Raw genomic sequence first — 20588 nt, 5'->3', positions numbered from 1 at the left:
AAGGGATGGGGATAGAAGGAAGGGATGGGGATGGAAGGAAGGGATGGGGATAGAAGGAAGGGGTGGGGATAGAAGAAAGGGATGGGGATAGAAGGAAGGGATGGGGATGGAAGGAAGGGATGGGGATAGAAGGAAGGGGTGGGGATAGAAGGAAGGGATGGGGATAGAAGGAAGGGATGGGGATAGAAGGAAGGGATGGGGATAGAAGGCATGGATGGGGAAAGAAGGAGAGGATGGGGATAGAAGGAAGGTATTTGGATAGAAGGAAGGAAGGGTAATAAAAGAAAAGAAGCTATGTAATTAAAGTAGATGACAGAAAATAATGAGATGAAAACAAGAATATGCAAAGGTACGAGGAGTACAGGAAGGAAGGGAAGGAATCATAGATAAACAAATGATTTAAAAGTAACGGTATAATAAGTTGGAATTAAATATCTACAATTTAAATTTCAACAAGTTATTGTTTTAATGTAAGATTGAATTTGTTGTTTAAGGCTATAAAAACCAATGTAAAAAGTGGATTTTGTTAAACGTCGAAATTTTTAGAAGTTAGTAATCTTGTTATTTAGTTTGTAAACCTATTCATGTTTAAAATATATCAGAGCTTTCTAACAAGAAATTTTAATTTCCAACCTAATCACTAATATTTTTATTGTAAACATTGAAGATTGTCACTTTTAAAAACTATTCTATTGTTCACTTTTCAGGATAAAACAACCGAAAATAGAGATAAATGCGAAATAAACATTTTAAGTTTACACAAAGCTCAAAACATTGTTCGGCCATATTGAAACACTGTCCCACTACTTGTTCCTAGCTAGGGGTAGTCTAGCTTCCTCAAGTAACGTATAGGAATAAAGGTGCGGCCATTATTTGTAGAACCGGTTCTGGACTACAGCTAATTCTACTACCTGGAATAGAGTGTACTCCATTGTTTAAAACGGCTTTTTATTTTACACTGACTTAGATTACGTAAAGAACTTAGACATTATTTCAGAACCTTATATCACTTATATCAATATTAATTAATTAACATTGTCAGAGAGTTAATGAATTAATATCAATTTAATTAAAAAAAATCGAACGAGGTTTTAGTATATATAGAGTGATAAAGGGCGTATACAGAAATAAATCTATAAAGCGAAGGGAGCAACATCTTTTTTGCCCCCCCCCCTTAGGCGCTCCCAGGGGGTGGAGGCAACATTTGAACTGTAAATTCAAAACGGAAATATACGTATCGTGCGAAGCGCAATTTTTTTACAATTTACATATATATACATATATTCACTATTTATCCATATATAAATCAAATATGTACATTGTAATTAGACACTGACAAGAAATGCCTTTCATTAAAAAATCATGATTTTAACATATTTTTTTTAATATGACACAACACACAATATTTACGGTGAACGTAGGATTACTTTAATAGTTGTACTACAGTATTAAAGCAATATCATAATAAGTGGCAGAACTGATAGCGAAAATATCTAAAAATACTTTACCCCAAAATAAAGATTTAAGATTTCTCAAACACCAAATTCACCAAACAGAAAAAAGCCCCTCAAAAACTAAGGTTTGAGATTTCGCCAAATTTAAAAATTTTCCCCATAAACTTTCCTGAAATGGTGTCTCATGGTTAAGTATATATTACACTTTTTTCTTGCCCCCCCCCCCTAGAAATGTTTAGGGGGGGGGGGCAAAAACTTTTCTTGCACTAAGCACGGAATATTTGCAATTCCCCCCCCCCCTAGCTGAATGTCTAATTGCGCACCTGACGAGTGTCAGTTTTGAGAGGGTTGTAAATCATTTGGAATCAGTGATCTATTATGAGACGTGCAATTGCAGTCTTTAACAGAGATATATTTTATCGTTAATAAACGGTTCTGTGAAAACTAAGTAAAATTTAAGATACAAAACTTCCTCATACACTTGTACTCCAAAAGCGTACTGCATATTTGACGTTTGTACTGTATGAATAGGCCATAATCTCTTAATATCCTTTATTAGTAAACTGTCCTAAGTGTACTCTCAGGCTAATATACACGAACAGGTAGCTAAGATCCAGCCCCCCGGAAAATAAATGGGCAGAGGGACAACAGAAAGACTATTTTTGGATTTGGAAGAGACGAAAGATAGTTACAAAGTACTTGCAGGAACTACTTACGGCAGACTACACAAACCACAGATATAGTTGACTATATAGTGGACAAAAAGGACTACATAGTGGATAAAGTGCATGAATATCCAAAAATTATATTTAGGACATGGGAATTAAAGCTTAAAAAGGTATTTTTCTGGCTTGCCTAGATGCTCCAAGTTTTCTTTAGCACCTTTCTGTACATTTTCCCTCCTATTTAGTTAAATTCCCTTGATCTCCATCTCTGTGTCCTTATACAGGTTTGGTTTTGTTTGATCTGATTCATAGATCCTTTTCCTCTTTGATTCTCCTAATTCTGTTAGATTTATTCACTTCTGTTCCAGCTTTATTTTCCTTGTAATCCCTTTCTACGCCATCATTTGTGTCAACATCGTTCTCAGCAAGAGCTGTGAGGGTAGGAGGGTTGTAACCTGTTTTCACAACAGTAATCCCTTCCTATCTGCTGCTTGCCTCTCTGAACTTTCTGGCTGATTCTCTAGAACCAGAAGAGCTCTCATACTGTCCTTACTGTGCTCGTCTAACTCCGCATTTGTTCTGGATACAGCTGTGGAATTTACATATGTGTCTGTTGTTTCTTTTTTGATTTGTCTAACTTCCTTAGTTCTGTCACTTCTCTTCTTTGATCTTGTTTTCTTCTTATCTCTTGATCTTGATTTCTTTCTTCCGTCTTATTACTGCTCATGGTATTTGTTTTTCGGTGTTTATACTCAACATGTTTATCGTTATGTAACGTTCTTGCTCTTGATGTTTCTCCTGATCTTGATGCTTATATTGATCTTGATGCTACTCTTGATCTTGATTCTTCTCTTGATCTTGATCCTTATTCTCTTGATCCATGCTGTGTATAGCAGGTGGTTGATCTTGATGTTTCTATTGATCTTGATTCTTCTCCTGACCTTGATGCTTATCTTGCTCTTAATGTTTCTCTTGATCTTGATGCTTCTCCTGATCTTAATGCTTCTCCATTCCTGGTGTGTATAGAAGACGGGTATCCAGCAAACTTCTGCCTCTCCTTAGCTATTTCTGATGGATCTCCTTCTAGATCTACTGGAAATGTTATTTTCATTTTTAGTGGGTATTCTACGTTCATCTTCTCTGATCTCATATCATTTATGAGGTGTTTATACTCAACATGTTTATCGTTATGTAACGTTTTTGCTCTTGATGTTTCTCCTGATCTTGATGCTTATATTGATCTTGATGCTACTCTTGATCTTGATGTTTCTCTTGATCTTGATTCTTCTCTTGATCTTGATGCTTATTCTCTTAATCTTGATGCTTCTCTTGATCCATGCTGTGTATAGCAGGTGGTTGATCTTGATGTTTCTATTGATCTTGATTCTCTCTTGACCTTGATGCTTATCTTGCTCTTAATGTTTCTCTTGATCTTTATGCTTCTCCTGATCTTAATGCTTCTCCATTCCTGGCGTGTATAGAAGACGGGTATCCAGCAAACTTCTGCCTCTCCTTAGCTATTTCTGATGGATCTCCTTCTAGATCTACTGGAAATGTATCCAAATCATATGGTATAGGGCTGGCCGGGTCGATCCCTTCTCCATTATATTCCATACTCCTTGGATCCAATCACAGACTACACAGAATGTAATGTTTTTTTACTGACATCTCAAGGCCAATTGTTGCATTCAAGGGTTAAGTTTTACAACTTTTAAAAAAAATATTACAATTTTAAACATAAAACATAACGTTTATGAATATTGTCTATTTTTAAAGATTTTGCAAATCCTATTCAAAGGGTCCTTAAATATCCGTGAATACAGATGTCTCCTAATTGGTCGTGTACAGTACTTGTACACAATAGAACTTGCTTAAAAAAATATCGCAAAGGAATTGAGTCTTTGCAACAAATCCCAATTTTCTAATACCTATATATCTACAACCAAATTATGTAAACCTTAGATATTTCAAACTTTGATTGTTTGATACAACAGAAGTCATAGTTTGAAATATCTAAGGTCTACAACATTGGGTTGTTAAGATATTGGGATTTAAAAACCAGAGTTTGTGGCAAAGACTCAATTCCTTTTAGATGATAATCGATCTCTGTAACTTTCTTATCTCTTGATCCAATACACAATCTTTACATTTGCATGTCGAAATCTTTCACACATAAAATATTTTTTTAATATTTAAGAGGAACACAAAATTTTAGTAAAATTTTTATTTTTGTTAATGGCACCAGGAAATATATATGCTGTACAATGTACATTTAGCGTAAAATGTACCTAAAGGATACATTGTACTGAAATGTACATACATTGTACAATGTACTTACAGCTTTTTCAATGTACATACAGTGTACGACAGTAAAAACTACCAACTACAATCAGAGGGTGTGAGAAAAATCACATATGTATAGAACAGATAGGTTTGTTTTATTTATAATAATTTGTAAACTGTTAACAAATCAATGAAAAAAGTTCAAAATGAACGCTACAAAATTAATCAAGTTAAAAAAAAATGTTTGTTAAACTTATTTCCATGATACTGCTTGAAGAATATTATACTATATAATACTGCTTGAAGAATATTATATTATATAATACTGCTTGAAGAATATTATATTATATAATACTGCTTGAAGAATATTATATTATATAATACTGCTTGAAGAATATTATATTATATGAGGCGGGTCAGATTAAGGGAAAGAAAGAAAAGAAAAAGAAAAGAAAAACTATTTTGAAGTTGGATAGACTAATCTTCAAGGGATTATAAGCGTAAATTCAAGTGACCCTCCATGCAAAGGTGAAAATGCCCGTTTTTTAACGGCACCATTGAACCCCTAATCTGATAAAAATGTGGAAGAAATTGTCGCTCTTCTGACGTAAAAAGTGTTTATTTTCGTGCGTTTTTCCATTGCATTTTATAAACAATGGATGCGTTTGTACATCAGCATTTACATCTTTGCATGGAGGGTCACTTAAACTTACGCTTACAATTCTCCTAAAACAAGTACATGAGAAATGGGATTTTTACACTGAAAATAAGAGAAGTGAAGATGGAATAATATTCTAGTATACAACATGAATTCATAATATAAAGGTATAAAATATGAACGGCCAGTAGATAGAAAGAAATATAACAAAATAAAAGAAGGAAAGAAATTATCTTGATATTCCCTCCAAGGATACAGAATATCTCTCACATCCCTCTGTTAATAGTTGGTGTGGTTGTAGCAGCAGTAGCATTGAGGACGGATACAGGGTTCTTGTGGTTCAAACTGTCACAGGTGTCACACACATTCAGAAAGGTTTGATTGTAGTAGGAGGTCAGCTTACTTAATCCAGGTACAAGTAGGTCAACCTCAGACATACTCACCTTAATAGATAAAGATTTAAATTCTAGAAAATAAGCTTGTAAAGTTTAAAAACTCCATGACTGTTTTCTTCTCTTGGTAGTTAATAAACAAACAAACAACTTTTTTTCTTTCTTTATAGCTTTCCACTATAAAACGCTAACGAACTAAACGAGGGGAGGAAGGAGCGCCACCACAATTTCTCGCTTGAGCCACAGATAAAGCCATTTCCGCATATTTTCAGAGTTTCCTTACAAAGAATGCCGCAAGTTATTCAGAGTTCATAATTCATAATTTGTTCATTATATCGGAAATTATAGAATTTTTTCGGATGGTTCCTTGGTTCCAGGAAAGACAAAGGTTTTCCAAATATTGAACAAAGAATGAAATTTATAGCATACTTTAAATATATTATATTAAATACATTAGGCTTTCATAGCGCTACGCGCCCATCTTCTATTTAATTGTGGCTCTATCTGGGAGAATCTTCTCTTTGTACAATATAAAACAAAAACAAACAAAAAAAGTTAGCAGATTTTTCAGATTTTTTTTCGTGGATTTTCAAAGTTTGAACAAAATAAAAATTTGGAGACAACTTTTTGAAAATTTTGGCCCAATCGGTTCAGTCGTTTTGACGTTCATCGAATACAAACAGACAGACAGACACCCAAACACCCATACACCAAAACAGACAAGCTAAGTATATATCGATTATGAAGGTTTGCCATTACGTAAAAGATTTTAGTTAAAACTTAATAAAGTTTGACATCATTCTCATGGCATTAAAGATTCCAGTATGATGTAATCATTGCAATACTTCGGCTTTACAATATTTTATCCTCTAACGTGACCAGATTCATTATAACATAATAATGGAAGTAAGAAGATTTTGAGGTGGCTCGGATGAGAAATTCATAAGGGTTAGAAAACTCGAATTTGAGGCGAGTAATCAGTTGTATTGAAATATATCATAAACATAACATTTTTCATTTAACAAATAGTGAACCCCCTGTGGCCCGTAAATTAGTCTACTAATATATCCCAACAATTGAGATTTTATCCCAGATTTCAAGATCCAGAATTTGATTTATGTTGAGCTGAGACGCATTTTCATGCATAAGGATGCATGGAGCCAAATCTTAACAGATTTTATTGATGATGGCGCCATACTTCTAGCAACAATCTACGAAAACTTAAACGACGAAAAAAATATTTTTTCCCATTGTTATTCATTGTATTTTTATCCTCATTACAATTAATTTTGAACATTTTTTGTACAAATCCCTATAAAAGCGAAGAACGTAGAAAATGGCCAATCTAACTTGTCAACAATTATCAAATTATCAAAGAATTTTTAATCTATTCATTTATTTAGTATTTTTTAATAATGGAAGGATTTATTTTAAAAGAGCAACTGAACCCTTGCCAAAACCTATAATTAAAAAAAAGATTATATTTTAAACAGGACCTTTTTAAATTTAACGGAATTCATAGTTCACAGGTCATGCCCGATTTACAACCGTACCCTTCAAACCTTTTTTCATCAATAATCAGGAAAATAGCGTATTTTTATCGAGATTGAAAAGTAGTTAATTCCGATAGTTCCTTCATTGTGTTCTTGCAGTAGAAATGCGCAATGCCCATTATGGTAGAAAACCACATTTAAAAATTCAGTTTTTAAAATGAAAAACATAGATATCTAATTTATTCTTGGCCAGAGAAAGCTTTTAAGGGTACCGTTGTGAATCTAGGGTGCAACTCTTAAATGAAGGGTCACTTGAAATTACTCCTATCAGACCCTATAAGCATTTTTATTTTCTTAACTACCAAAGGGAATTTTTGCAAAAATTTGCAGTAGCTAAATAATAATGATAATAATAATAATAATAATAAAAACTCCTGCAATGATCCGAATTGAAGAAATATTAGTCTACTATATAATTTTCTCTGGATTTCTCCCTCCCACCACCAATAAAGCAGGAAAACGCCCAAAAATAAACAATTCTCTCTCCTAATCCAACAGGGGCTGAATAGTATTGAGTCTACCCTGAGAATCTATATAATCCAACCTATTCTCTCCGATCCTAAATTTTGTGTTAAGCTATAAACCCTGAGAATCTATAAAATCCAACCAATTCTCTCGGATCTTAAATTTTGTGCTAAGCTTTAATCCCTGAGAGTCTATATCCAACCTCCGATCCTAGAGCTTGTGTTCAGCTATAAACCCTGATAATCTAAATCCAACCTACCTCTTTGATTCGATTCTAGAGCTTGTATTCAGCTGTATACCCTGAGAATCTATATCTAACCTATCCCCTCCTATCCAAATCTTGTGTTCAGCTGTAAACCCGGAGAATCTATATCTAATCTATCCCCTCCTATCCAAATCTTGTGTTCAGCTGTAATCCTGGAGAATCTATATCCAACCTTTCCCATCGATCTAATCCTAGAGCGTGTTCGGCTGTAAAACCTATTCCCTCAATCCAATCCTAGACCTGGTGTTCAGCTGTAAACCCTGAGAATCTTTATCCAACCGATCTCCTCCGATCCTAGTTCTTATGTTTAGCTATATATACCCTGAGAACCTATATCTCGCATACCCACAATCCAATTCTAGAGCTTGTGTTCAGCTTTAAACCCTGAGCATCCATATCAGTAAGCTCCATATATATATCCAGATGTCTGACAGTGCTGACAGGTTTGACAAGCTAAACAAAGGAAAGACGAACTGAACCCCATCTTTCTTTTTCTAAACCACCTACTGGAAACTGTAAACGGTTTTAAGATACATTTATAGTTGTAATTCGCCACACCTCCCACAACAAAATTGAAATTACAAGATATCCACACTAACTCTCTCTTCTTTCCAAGATGTTGTAATGTAGACTAGATGGAAAAGCAAAATTAGCGGTCTTCTTTTTTAACCTGCTTATGTAACCGAATAAATGCGACAGTAACCAAATTCTTGAAATGGTTGGAAAATGATGAATAGATAAAGAAACTATTTTAATTTTAGATAATTAATAAATAACAGTATAATAAACACCCAAAATGTAGATGCCCACAAAACTCTTCTTCTTACAGATTTGTCTTTTCTGTGATTTTTGTAATTTTGATCACAATCTTTTCCATCACAATTCACAACATCTTTAATCTTTCTGCTTTTTTATACTTTATCTTATATCTGCATTTTCCCAAATCCAATTTATTGCTAATTCCTGTATATTCATTTCTTTCCCAGAACCCCCCCCTATGAAAAGAAAGTACCTGACTGGGACGGCGTGGTCCAGAATTAACAAGTCTTGGTTTCTCCAGGTAGTCCTTTAACCTGGGAGCATCAACCTCCGAGGTAAGAGGCGGTAGCTCAGGGTGCCGGGGAAGACGACCACAGGATGAATGATTAGAAAGGATGGATGGGGATCGGGAATATTTCCTGGGCAGAGTCTCCGGGGGTGGGCTGAGAGTACGTGAGGTTAGTCGGTCTAAAGTCTCTGTGCTCTTCTTCTTCTCATAGTGTTTACTCCAACCTGCCGGGTTGGACATAGAGCTGGAACTGATAATTCTCCGTACAACCTGAGGACTTGGAGCAGGTAAACTTTGTCTCCTTGTTCTCACTGTTGCTGGGATTTGAATCTTTCCTGTCTTCTCCTCAGATCTAGATTATAAAGAAGAAATTAGTATCGAGATTGAAAAGGGAAAATGTCGAATAAGAAAGACATTATGTTGAATAACAAAATGTTTGTTTTTAATCTTTGTGAAGAAACAATCTCAAGAACTGACGAGGGTCAACCCAGACCGAAATATATTTTCAATAAATGTGGAACTAACATCTACTTTTTTACTCTACAGAGGTTTGGTCCATCACCTTCACTGAATTTTGAATCTAACAAAATGTATTAAACACATTTTCATAAGTTAATAAAACAAAACTTGGTGAGAACAAAATATTCAAATATACCAGCTTTCTTAGATTCACATGAAATACAAAATCTTTAATCATATAAAAGGTATAAAATGTCCCGCTTGGTTTAACGACGAATTAGATAATGAGATTACCAAATGATTTTGATTTAAAAACCCAGAATGTTTAAACCGGACCACTATTTAGAAAACTAGGAGCGAGGTTTAAAAACACAGAATGTTTAAACCGGACCACTATTTAGAAAACTAGGAGCGAGGTTTAAAAACACAGAATGTTTAAACCGGACCACTATTTAGAAAACAAGGAGCAAGATTTAAAACCCCAGAATGTTTAAACCGGACCACTATTTAGAAAACAAGGAGCAAGCTTTAAAAACCCAGAATTTTAAACCGGACCACTATTTAGAAAACAAGGAGCGAGATTTTAAAACCCAGAATTTTATACTGGACCACAATTTATGTAAAAAACAAGAACAGAGATTTAAAAACCCAGAATTTTTAAACTGGACCACTATTTAGAAAACAAGGAGCGGGATTTAAAAACCCAGAATGTTTAAACCGGACCACTATTTAGAAAACAAGGAGCGAGATTTAGAATCGCAGAATGTTTAAACCGGACCACTGTTTAGAAAATAAGGAGGCAGATTTTAAACTCCAGAATGTTTAAACTGGATCACTATTTAGAAAACAAGGAGCGGGATTTAAAACCCCGGAATGTTTAAACCGGACCACTGTTTAGAAAACTAGGAGTGGGATTTAAAAACTCAGAATGTTTAAACTGGACCACTGTTTAGAAAACAAGATGCGGAATTTAAAAACCTAGAATTTTTAAACCGGACCACTGTTTAGAAAACAAGGAGCGAGATTTAAAACCCAAGAATGTTTAAACCAGACCACTATTTAGAAAACAAGGACCAAGATTTAAAAACCCAGAATGTTTAAACCGTACCACTATTTAGAAAACAAGGAGCGGGATTTAAAAACCCAGAATGTTTAAACCGGACCACTATCTAGAAAACAAGGAGTGAGATTTAAAAAGGAGAAGAGAAGAAATCATTAGAAAGAAAACTATGACAGAAAAATAAGAAGATAAATCGAACAATTGTTTAGGGAACTAATTTCCCCTGTATTTACGGGACAAACCTGAAAAGGAGAAGAGCATTGACGAGAAAATAACGAGAAAATGAAAAAAGAAGATGAAAATGTTAAAAAGAACATTTAGAATAAAGAAAGGTGATAAAATAGAGAATATTTGAGCAATAAGTCGAAATTGCATGGGTATAACCCATAGAGAATACTGGACGGAATTTATTCTGCCTTTGTTCTTACATTTAAGGATCCCTACAGCCGGGCCGTAAAAGGAACTGAGATCTTGCCACAAACTATGATTTTCTGATCCTTATATCTTTAAAACCGGATGTCGTTGACTTATCATTTTTCAAACCTAGAATTCCGTTACATCAAATAGTCCAAGTTTAAAAAATCAAAGGTTTATGCCACCCGAGACCGAATTTAAAGAATTTAAGTCGCGGCTTAAATATGGTTGGTTCCGCTAAAAATCGTATTCAATGTTTCAAGATTTAAGCCGGTGCTCAATTGAAACCAGTTTTTGGGGGATTTCAGACGCGGCTCAAATTCATTAAATTCGGGCTTAGGTTGCAAAGATTCAGGGATTAAAGGGATTATAAAATTATAGCTGTGGCATTTCCTAAGTTTCTTTGGTCTTTTTTTGTTAAATGATTTAGTAGACAATTATTATGGCAGAAAATCAAATTAAACCTGTTGCACGCTCTTCACTAAACGGTATAATATATATTTTCGGTCAGTGTACTTCAATTTACTGCAGCACTCACCAAAAACTTGATTGAGAGTGTGTATTATCTTTTTATTTAAGAGAATCATCTTTTGTTGGTAACCCTGTATGAAAACCCCAAACAGGAAATGTGTTTTAAAATTTTCTAGGAAGTTTCGTGTTACTTATATTTAGATATGAGCCAAACACGTTATGGATAGATTTCTCTTATACTGGAATTAAAGGAAGAGATTTCTCTTACATTGTAATTAAAGGGATAGATTTCTCTAATACTGGAATTAAAGGAATAGATTTCTCTTATATTGTAATAAAAAGGATAGATTTCTATTATATTGTAATTAATGGGATATATTTCTCTTATACTGGAATTAAAGAGATAGATTTCTCTTATACTGGAATTAAAGGGAAAGCTCTAATTCATTTCAACACAAACTATAGGTATAGTAATCAGCGGATATATTAAAACATTAGAAACGAATGTGTAATTCTCATTTTCTTTTTATATGCCGCCGAAAATCTTTTAAGTTAAAGATTGATCTCAGAAGGAAATGTTTTCCAGCTGTCAAATATTTATTAAAACTTAATCCTCAAGTCAAAAACTTCAAACATTTCCCAGCAAAATATCGTAGTGTGAAAACTGGCGTTGAATCATGGGTTAATTAAAAGCAAAATCTCAATTGATTTATCAAACAGGAACTAGATTTAGATTTAGGGCTAGGCGTGTTAAGTTATTTTTTTAGAAACGTTCGTTCCGTTTCGTTCGTTGCCGTGAAGGAACGATCGTTCCCCAGGACCGACGCCCAGCCCTACCCCCTGAACATGACATTCTAAAGACGACTTGAAGATCGACCTTGATCGTCCAAGGCTATCTATCGAAAAATTGTAGAGGTTGTTTAGTCGGTGTACCACATTATCAACTTTTTTTTTGTACAAAGGAATTGAGATTTTGTCACAATTTTGTCAAATTTTCTAATCCATCTTTCTTTGCAACTTGACGGTGTTAACCTTTCATGTTTCAAACTTAGACTATTTAATCTAACAGAATTTATAGTTTGAAATATCAGAGGTCTACAACATCAAGTTGCAAAGATATAGGGATTAGAAAATAAGAGGTTGGGGCAGAAACTCAATTCCTTTGTCATTAGATTAAAGACAGTCGCAAAGTTGCCTCTCAACTCTCATGTTTTGTGGTACACTCTACACACTGGGGTAAGAACTAATGAATAGCGAAAAGTTGTGTAACTAGGCACGCTTAGTTGAACTTCTTTTTAAATTGATCTCGGTGGCACAAGAGAAACATTTCAATTGGATTAATCTAGTTGAACTACTTCTTTAATAATTGATCTCGGTTGGCAGTGGCACAAGAGAAACAGTTCAACTGGATTAATCTAGTTGAACTACTTCTTTAATAATTGATCTCGGTTGGCAGTGGCACAAGAGAAAGAGTTCAACTAGATTAATCTAGTTGAACTACTTCTAGCTTAGCATAAATCTCAACTATGCCTCTGAATATTATGTATAATAGAAAGTTCTTCATACTTTGCTCGGTTAGTATATTGTGAAGAGGCCTGATGTGGATGAGAAGGATGAGTAGAAGGAGGAGGAGAGGTTGAAACACATCTGAGAAGCTCCATATTCTCTACTCTACACAACATCAGCTCTTTCCTTATTTTGTTTGATTACTGTAGTTTGTTTTTACATGCGTAAACAGAGGAAAACATATAATCTTATCAAACGTTTCTTCATTGTGAATTTAAAGTCAAGACCTAAAATTAATGTTCCTGCTTTTGCTTTTGCTGAGCTATTATTGGTCTTAAATCTTATTTGAACAAGCGAAGAAAATTGATTTGAATAAAAAATCGATTAAGATTTTGAAAAGAGCAGCACTAACATGTTGGCAAGATGAGGACCAGACTTAAACTGATATCGGAGCTTAAAACCTGCCCCACCCACGCACTCACACACAACCACACTTGCTGAGATCATTACAGGGAAAACCGCAAACAAAACCACAAAAATCATCGAAAATCCGCAAAATAAACCTTAAAAATGGTTGTTAAACGTGTACAAGTAAGGATCAACAAAGAGAAACCGTTTAGAAGAACCTTAAAGTTGTTGTCGGTTCTCAGTTGAACGAAATTGGTCGAGAAAGTTCTCGAACAGCGGTCAATTAATCTCCATCTTGTTTTGAGTTAATCTCTATTGTGTTTTATCCAAATATGCGTAGGAAGATTTTCTTACTTCAAGTCTATACATTCTACACTCGGCAGTCTAGACGGTTTGAAAGATTGAAGTTTTCGTGTATTTCTGCGTATATGAACAGGAACACCTGACGCATATTTGTGCGTAGGCATTCCAGTTGACAGAGCTGACCATTAAAAAGCCTACGCAATCCTTAACATTTTTCAACAATGAGCCTAAAACGGAGTCAAGATGTGCTTAGTGAGTTTATTTCAGATTATGTGCGTGCAATTATTTCTCTCCGCGCGCAAGAATTTACATTTTACTAGGACACGCCTCGTTGTTTCAAGTCAATATATATTTTTTAATTTGAAAAATGAATTATTTTGGAAATTTTTTAGCATTATTCAAGTCTAAATAAAGTATTCGTGAAAAATGAGAGGGGTCAGAATGAATTCATTGCCTGCAGTCTGCACCAGAGGCGTATTCAGGGGGGGGGCTATGGGGGCTAAGCCCCCCCTCTGGACCAGTGAAATCTATTGATTTCAGGGGGTTTTCATGCCCCAACGGGTGCTGAGCCCTCCTGGAAAAAAAAAAAATTTAAGCCCCGCCCTGGACAAATTCCTGAATACCCCCTGGTCTGCATCACTTTTGTGTCTTTCCGATGTTTAAACCCATTTCAGGCATTCAGAAAATTACTGATTTTTTACAGAAACCACAGATAGCTGAAGTTTCACCCTCAATAAAATAGATTAAAGGGACTGTAAGCGTAATTTCAATATGCAAAAATGGAAATTCCCGATTTACAACGGTACCCTTGAAACCTTCATCTAATCGAAAATGTGGATGATAACATCGTTTTTCTGTCACAAAAATTGTTTATTTCTATGAATTTCTCCAATATTCATTATAAGCGCGATATGCGCAAATTGCTTTTGCAGAGAAACCACGAATGCAAATAAACAGTTTAAGTAAACAAAAACATTCATATTTAATTCATGCGGTGGTAGGCGATTACATCAATATAATGAAGACGACTTTTGATTCTAATTTTGATTTATATGAAACTTTGAACAGCATGGATACACAAAACATGGAAACAGAGATAGCAATTCATATTTAATTCATACTTAATCAGACAAAGCTTTTAAGGGTATATACCAATTTAAATCGGGTAATGCCATCTTTGCATGAAAGGTCTTTTGAATTTCGCTTACAGTCCCTTTATTATTATTAAAAAATAATCCTAAATATTTAATGCAACTTAATGAGCAATTAAAGTCTATACTTCTGGTTTTATCTTTTCTTTGAAATATACTAGTTTCAACCAAAGAATAGAAATTGCAAATTTATTCACATTACAGTGTAAAACAGTCAAATTCTAAACTGGGAACTGTTAAAAGTTGGTCAATTTGCAAATATTTGATTCTTTCAGTGGTATCTAAAAAACATGGAATAAAATACCATCTAAAATTGCCAAAAATAATGGAAATTTAAATCTATAAAATGATCCAATTGATCAGTTATAAACGACGAAATTTAATTATGTCATGGAAATAATTCTGAGTTGATCAAAGATTAAATTAAGATGTCACTTAATTTCCATGTTAATAAAATTGATCCTGATATACAGTGAGGACCGGAAAATGTTTGAGTAGGAAGACGACATTTTAGCAAACTTTTCCGTATTTGCTGTTGTTACAAGGCAAATTGTTATACTAGCAACTTTTCAAATTATTTATTAAGTTAAATGTGACTATTTACCCCTACAGACAATTGCCGTGTATAATGTTCATTGAGCAGTTTGAGTCTTAATGTCGTCTCCATATTCCAGTGTGTAATGGTTATCTCTGTATACAGTGAATATATACCATTTGGTTTGGTCCAATAAACGTCAAAACGGCTGGACCGATTGGGTCGACATACAAAAATTTAAAATCAGAAAAAATGTTTGAAAACAGAGTTCAGATGCAGGGTTACCCAAAAAGGATTAAAGACGACCTAAAAAAATTGGAAATAATAATTTAAAGGTTAAAGATGATCTTCTGATCATAGTTTAGTCTTTACAAGATGTTTTTGCAAAGAAAGGTTTAGGTTATATAGTTGTTGGACACCAATATTTAATGTAAAATATCAAATAATTTCGTAAACTCGTCTCTGAAGTCTCATCCTTTGTGGGTAACCCTGTAAATCGTTCTTGTATTCTTTTATCGTTTAAATTGCCACAATACCATAACACTACACTTCAATCTTGAAATAAATGAACATCTTAAATTCTTGCGGAGCCTCGAAATCAAAAAACAAATTGAATGTTAAGAAAGAAATACAAAATAACGATACCCTTTTTAGCTCCATCGACAAATATTTGTAAATATCTGATCCTCCTACAGTATACTATGTTAATATAGAGACATGTTTGATTGATGATAATTCTAAGCTCCAAGATATTGAATAGTAATGGCTCGCCAGGCCCGGCATTGATATCTCCAGTATTTTAGCTTTGTAATCTGACAAATCTTGATTAAGAATTCATTCTGGCGCCTTACATTAAGCTTTATGCATATATCCGAACCCGGAGTCATGCATGGAGGGGGCTCTTGCATGGGGCGGGCTCATACTAAAGTTTTAACCATTTCAACACAATTTTAGACATAAAAAACAATGTTATGACAGTTTCCGATATTTATTAATGTATTCTGTTTGGAAAAACGCATTAAAAATTATCTATGTCTCGAGTAAATATTAATTGTTTTGATGATTTGAATGGAAGACGACATTTAAGAGGAAATACAGTTTTTGCCTCTATCCCCTTTAAAATACATTAAAGAACTAAATGAGTATTTAATATATGTACTATATATATAATATATCAACTAATAATTTGAAAGTTTCAACATTGCTTTTTATGTCTAACGTTGCGTTGAAATGGTTAAAACTGTCTGCACATTCAGTCGAGTCCACCCCATGCACTACACCGGGTCTATATAAAGTCAACCACGCGCTATGGAAACCTTATTTTTTAACTTATTTTAATAGTTGTTTTTGCCTCCAATTCAAATTTTTAATCGCAATAAAGGAATTGAGTCTTTGCAATAAACTCAAATTTTGCAACCAGATGACGTAAACCTTTGATATTTCAAGCTTAAATTATTTAATCTAACAGAATTCATAGTTTGAAATATCTATGATCTACGACATTGGTTTTCAAAGATATAACAGGGATTAGAAAACCAGAGTTTATGACAAAGACTCAATTTCTTTGTAACCTGAGCTGGAAACTCTTTTGTTGGATACCCTTAATCCCGCATAATCTAGATATCTACTGTGGACCCTTTTGATTTTCTGCTTAATACTCTCGTTTAGAAACCCCTGCAGAGTTTTCTCTTTGACTACGCACAACATTTTCCGGCTTCTGATTGGCTATTCAATTTTTGCAAATGACACTCTGATTTTACGACACTTTCCTAGATAGTAGATAGTAGATAGTAGATAGTAGATAGTAGATAGTAGATAGTAGATAGTAGATAGTAGATAGTAGATAGTAGATAGTAGATAGTAGATAGTAGATAGTAGATAGTAGATATCAAATATAGATTAAATAGTCTAAAGATAACAACGCCACCCTGGTATGTTTCCAAATATTCCTTAAAATTAAAAAATAAATATTTAGATTAAAAAAAATCTGCAGATAAAAAAAAGAAGAAATCGCAAGCATTGTTTTCGATATCCACATTGCAAGAGTTTTTCCGCTCAGGATAGTGTACATTTTTAATATTTTAAGCATAGAATATTTGATCGAACATAATTTATATTATTATTATTTTTTATATATTATTAACATAACTTATAGTCCATTTGTTTCTCAGGAATTAGCAATTTCCATACTAGATCCAATGGCATCTGATTAAATATTATTATAAATTTCACAAAGTTTATTTAAGTTTCTAGGATCTACGTTATAAACTTATGTATTAGATTTTAGATATTTACATGGAACAGTTCTATAGCCGTGTTTGCTGAAAGGAACTAAAAACTTGCTGAAAATTCTAATTTACTTAAAGTCCTAATATATATAGTAGAACTTTGATATTTCAAACTATAAATTCTGCCAGATCAAATTGGAAAAGTTTGAAGCATAAAAGGTTTACACCATCAGGTTGTAAAAATATTGGGATGAGAAAGTGTTCAGGTCCTTTACTAAAAGCCTGATACAAAATTTTTGGAAAACCGGTTTCATGAATAGTGTGGACAAATGTGTAGATAGAAACCAACATTTTTGTTCAGAAATATTGTTTTGTAAGATTATTTACAGTTTCTGTTTATTTATTGTAGACGGCCCAAAAAGAAAACTCTGGGGTTTGTAATTTTTGCTTAGTTTGAAGAAATCTTGAAGTACACCTGAATCAGGTTTTATCATAGATAAATAAATAAACATAGATAGCTTATGCACGCAAAATCACCAAGAATTTTACAGTCCGCTAACTCATACCTCTTGGGGTCAAAGTGTACTTCAATGATAAGCGGGGTGGTTTGTTGTTTTAATTTAACTATTTGAACAACAATATTTCACTGAGCAATACATCATATTGTCGAGAACTGAAGAAAGACATGAGAAGGACTAAACTAAACTAACTTAAATTTCTCTCTACAGAACTCCCAAAACTCATGTACACCACAAGTACTCAATGTTCACAACCGACCTAGTTAATCAGAATATGAATATCTTTAAAACATCTCTGTACATTTAATATTTATATCTTTCAAGATGAAAAATGTCGTCTTATTTATCTTTATCTATGGTTTTTATATTTTGCAGATACATAACGTTTTTGTTTTACATGGAATTAAATTCAAGGCCTGACAAAATATCGTCTTTGATTTACGGGTCGGAAAATCGATACATATGTCTAATCTAAATTATTAGAAAATGTAGAAGTTGGGGGAGATGGTGGGAGAAGATGCAGAGGGGAGGAGAAGGTGTAGGAGTGGAGATGGCGAGAGAAGATGCTGAGGGGAGGAGAAGGTGTAGGATTGGAGATGGTGAGAGAAGATGCTGAGGGGAGGAGAAGGTGTAGGAGTGGAGATGGTAGGAGAAGATATTGAGGGGGGGGGACGGTGTCCGGAGACAAGTACGGAGATGGGAGAAGATGCTGAGAGGGAAGGAGAAGGTACAGCGATAACCATTAAACTCTGGACGACTTTTAAGAATCAAGTTACAAACTATTTGCTGCGTAACACCATAAAATACACTTAACTATTGCTTAAATGTCGTCTTCCTATTCCACAATTTTATGGCTCTCACTGCAGTATTCATTATATTTTATATCGGCCGTACTCTATGTATCTAATGTATCCAATAATGAGTTGATAACAGATTCAGTCTTTAATAGTTAGAAACCTGTTCTTATATCAGGTTTCTGCCGGTTGGCTATTTCGGGTTAGAATATACTTTAAAGGCGNGGGGTGCTAGCACGTTCAGTTTCATCCTACCACTACAGTTTATCCTTGTATAGTGTTTACAGCTGTTTCGTGCTGCAGTGAAGTTTTGTAAGCAGTGTTCATATTCGTACTTTTAAGTTTGATTTAAAAGTACAATCATCAGTACTCCAAGTATTAGTTAAAATTATAGTAAAACCTTGAAAGGTCAAAAATTATGTTTAGTATTTAAAATGTATCCCAGTATTTTTTCAGTTCAAAATAGCCATATCTTTACGCGGATTTTTTCAAAGAAAATAAAATGAGTCGAATTAAGATCGGAATTATTGGTGGATCTGGCTTCTATAAGATGGAGGAGCTTCAAGAACAGAGGTAAGTTTTATACTTACGTCAAGAGCAGAGATTAGTTTTATGCTTTCTTCAAGAGCAGAGGTTAGTTTTATGCTTTCTTCAAGAGCAGAGGTTAGTTGTATGCTTACATCAAGAGCAGAGGTTAGTTTTATGCTTTCTTCAAGAGCAGAGGTTAGTTTTATGCTTACATCAAGAGCAGAGGTTAGTTTTATGCTTTCTTCAAAAGAAGAGGTTAGATTATAAGCTTACTACACAAATATATTTTTCTAGAAATTACTGCATAACATAAATTATGATAAATGTAGTCCTAAATACCTAAAATCTTCTACTAATGCCCCCCCCCCACTGAGATATAAATTTTTCAACGATAATAAAGTAATTATTATAGATGAGAAAGGTTGTTTTTAAAGTGTATTTTGTAGTTTGCTAAAAAACAAAACAAATTTAAGCTAGAATGTCAAGTTTTGATAATAATAAAATATTTTTTTATATAAGCTGTATTTATCATCAAATTCACGCTTACTAGAAACCAAATAGATTATCAAGTTTAATAGTTGGCATCTGGACCAATTATACATGACGTCACAAGTGTCAAATAAAACAAGGAAAAATATTGTTCTCACATTAGTTGACATGTTTTCCAAGATTAAATAAAAGTTTGCAAACAGAAAATAAAGAACTTATAAAATTGCACTTATTTTACTGTAAGATTATTTACTATTATCACTATCTATATAATAAAACAAGACATTTGTATATTTCTATGTTGCATATAGCCGGCCAAACGGATGGACTGATTGGGTTGAAATTTTTTGTGGACACACATGGGTGGCCGGGAGGTGTTATAGGCTAACAAAAATCGAAATTTTTTTTTCTAATTTTTTTTCTTTTCAAAATAAAAAAATTTCATAACGCCGGGTTCTTCAGCTAGTTATTAATAATTTTGTCGGACACAAAAATTGAATTGACACTTGTGACGTCATAATACAGCTGTACTGAGAGTGTATAAATTATACGTTGCCATCTATTGTACTAGAATCTATTTGATAGAAACGTAAAGCTAAGTATTGCGCAAAATTATGAAAAAATGTAAAATGTAAAAGAACATGAAAATCAAGCTAAAATTCTTTAAGGAAAATCATTAGAATTTAAAATTCTGGATTATTCCCTCCTCGAACTGGTCTTGAAACAAATCTTTTTGGCTGAGATCCTAAAGGATGGAAGAATACTAGATTAATCTTGTTTAACTCTTATTCCAAGAGTGAGTAAAGAGACATGAGAGTATAGTTTACAGGGCTCATACCTATCTTAATATAAGAAGGGAAATAAATTTTTTTCGGAAATACGGGAAAGGCTTTGCAATCTTATCATGTAAAGTATAAAAAGTAAACTTAAAAGAATTTTAT

The 20588-nt window shown here is 33.7% G+C and overlaps 2 protein-coding genes across 2 annotated transcripts in view; one reads left to right on the top strand and one right to left on the bottom strand.

The window, feature by feature from the left end:
* Positions 1-2465: 2465 nt before the first annotated feature.
* The window catches only part of LOC111698875 (S-methyl-5'-thioadenosine phosphorylase), a gene marked incomplete in the record, with an annotated part of 39024 nt that continues 20901 nt past the window's right edge, over positions 2466-20588 (top strand). Inside the window, 3 exon segments of the mRNA XM_023469347.1 lie at positions 2466-2480; positions 4835-4838; positions 19123-19203. Coding sequence (XP_023325115.1) covers positions 19133-19203 — 71 coding nt within the window.
* LOC111698886 (uncharacterized) lies at positions 4792-13215 on the bottom strand. Its single transcript, XM_023469359.1, has 4 exons — positions 13106-13215; positions 12754-12858; positions 8748-9135; positions 4792-5503 (listed from the first exon to the last, which is right to left on the bottom strand). Exons 1-4 carry the CDS (start codon positions 13198-13200, stop codon positions 5327-5329), a joined length of 765 nt encoding a protein of 254 aa, XP_023325127.1. The 5' UTR covers positions 13201-13215; the 3' UTR covers positions 4792-5326.

This window comes from Eurytemora carolleeae, unplaced genomic scaffold, assembly GCF_000591075.1.
Source record: "Eurytemora carolleeae unplaced genomic scaffold, Eaff_2.0 scaffold94, whole genome shotgun sequence".
NCBI classification, from domain to species: Eukaryota; Metazoa; Arthropoda; class Copepoda; order Calanoida; family Temoridae; genus Eurytemora; species Eurytemora carolleeae.
Note: the sequence above shows the minus strand (reverse complement) of the source record. Positions and strands in the feature narration are given on the sequence as shown.

Coding starts and splice junctions, on each gene's coding strand:
- LOC111698886 (XM_023469359.1), bottom strand. CDS start 13,200: ATGATCTCAGCAAGTGTGGTTGTGTGTGAGTGCGTGGGTGGGGCAGGT. Junction 9,136..12,753: donor CAATATACTAACCGAGCAAA/GTATGAAGAACT, acceptor TTTATAATCTAG/ATCTGAGGAGAAGACAGGAA. Junction 5,504..8,747: donor GACCACGCCGTCCCAGTCAG/GTACTTTCTTTT, acceptor TTATCTATTAAG/GTGAGTATGTCTGAGGTTGA.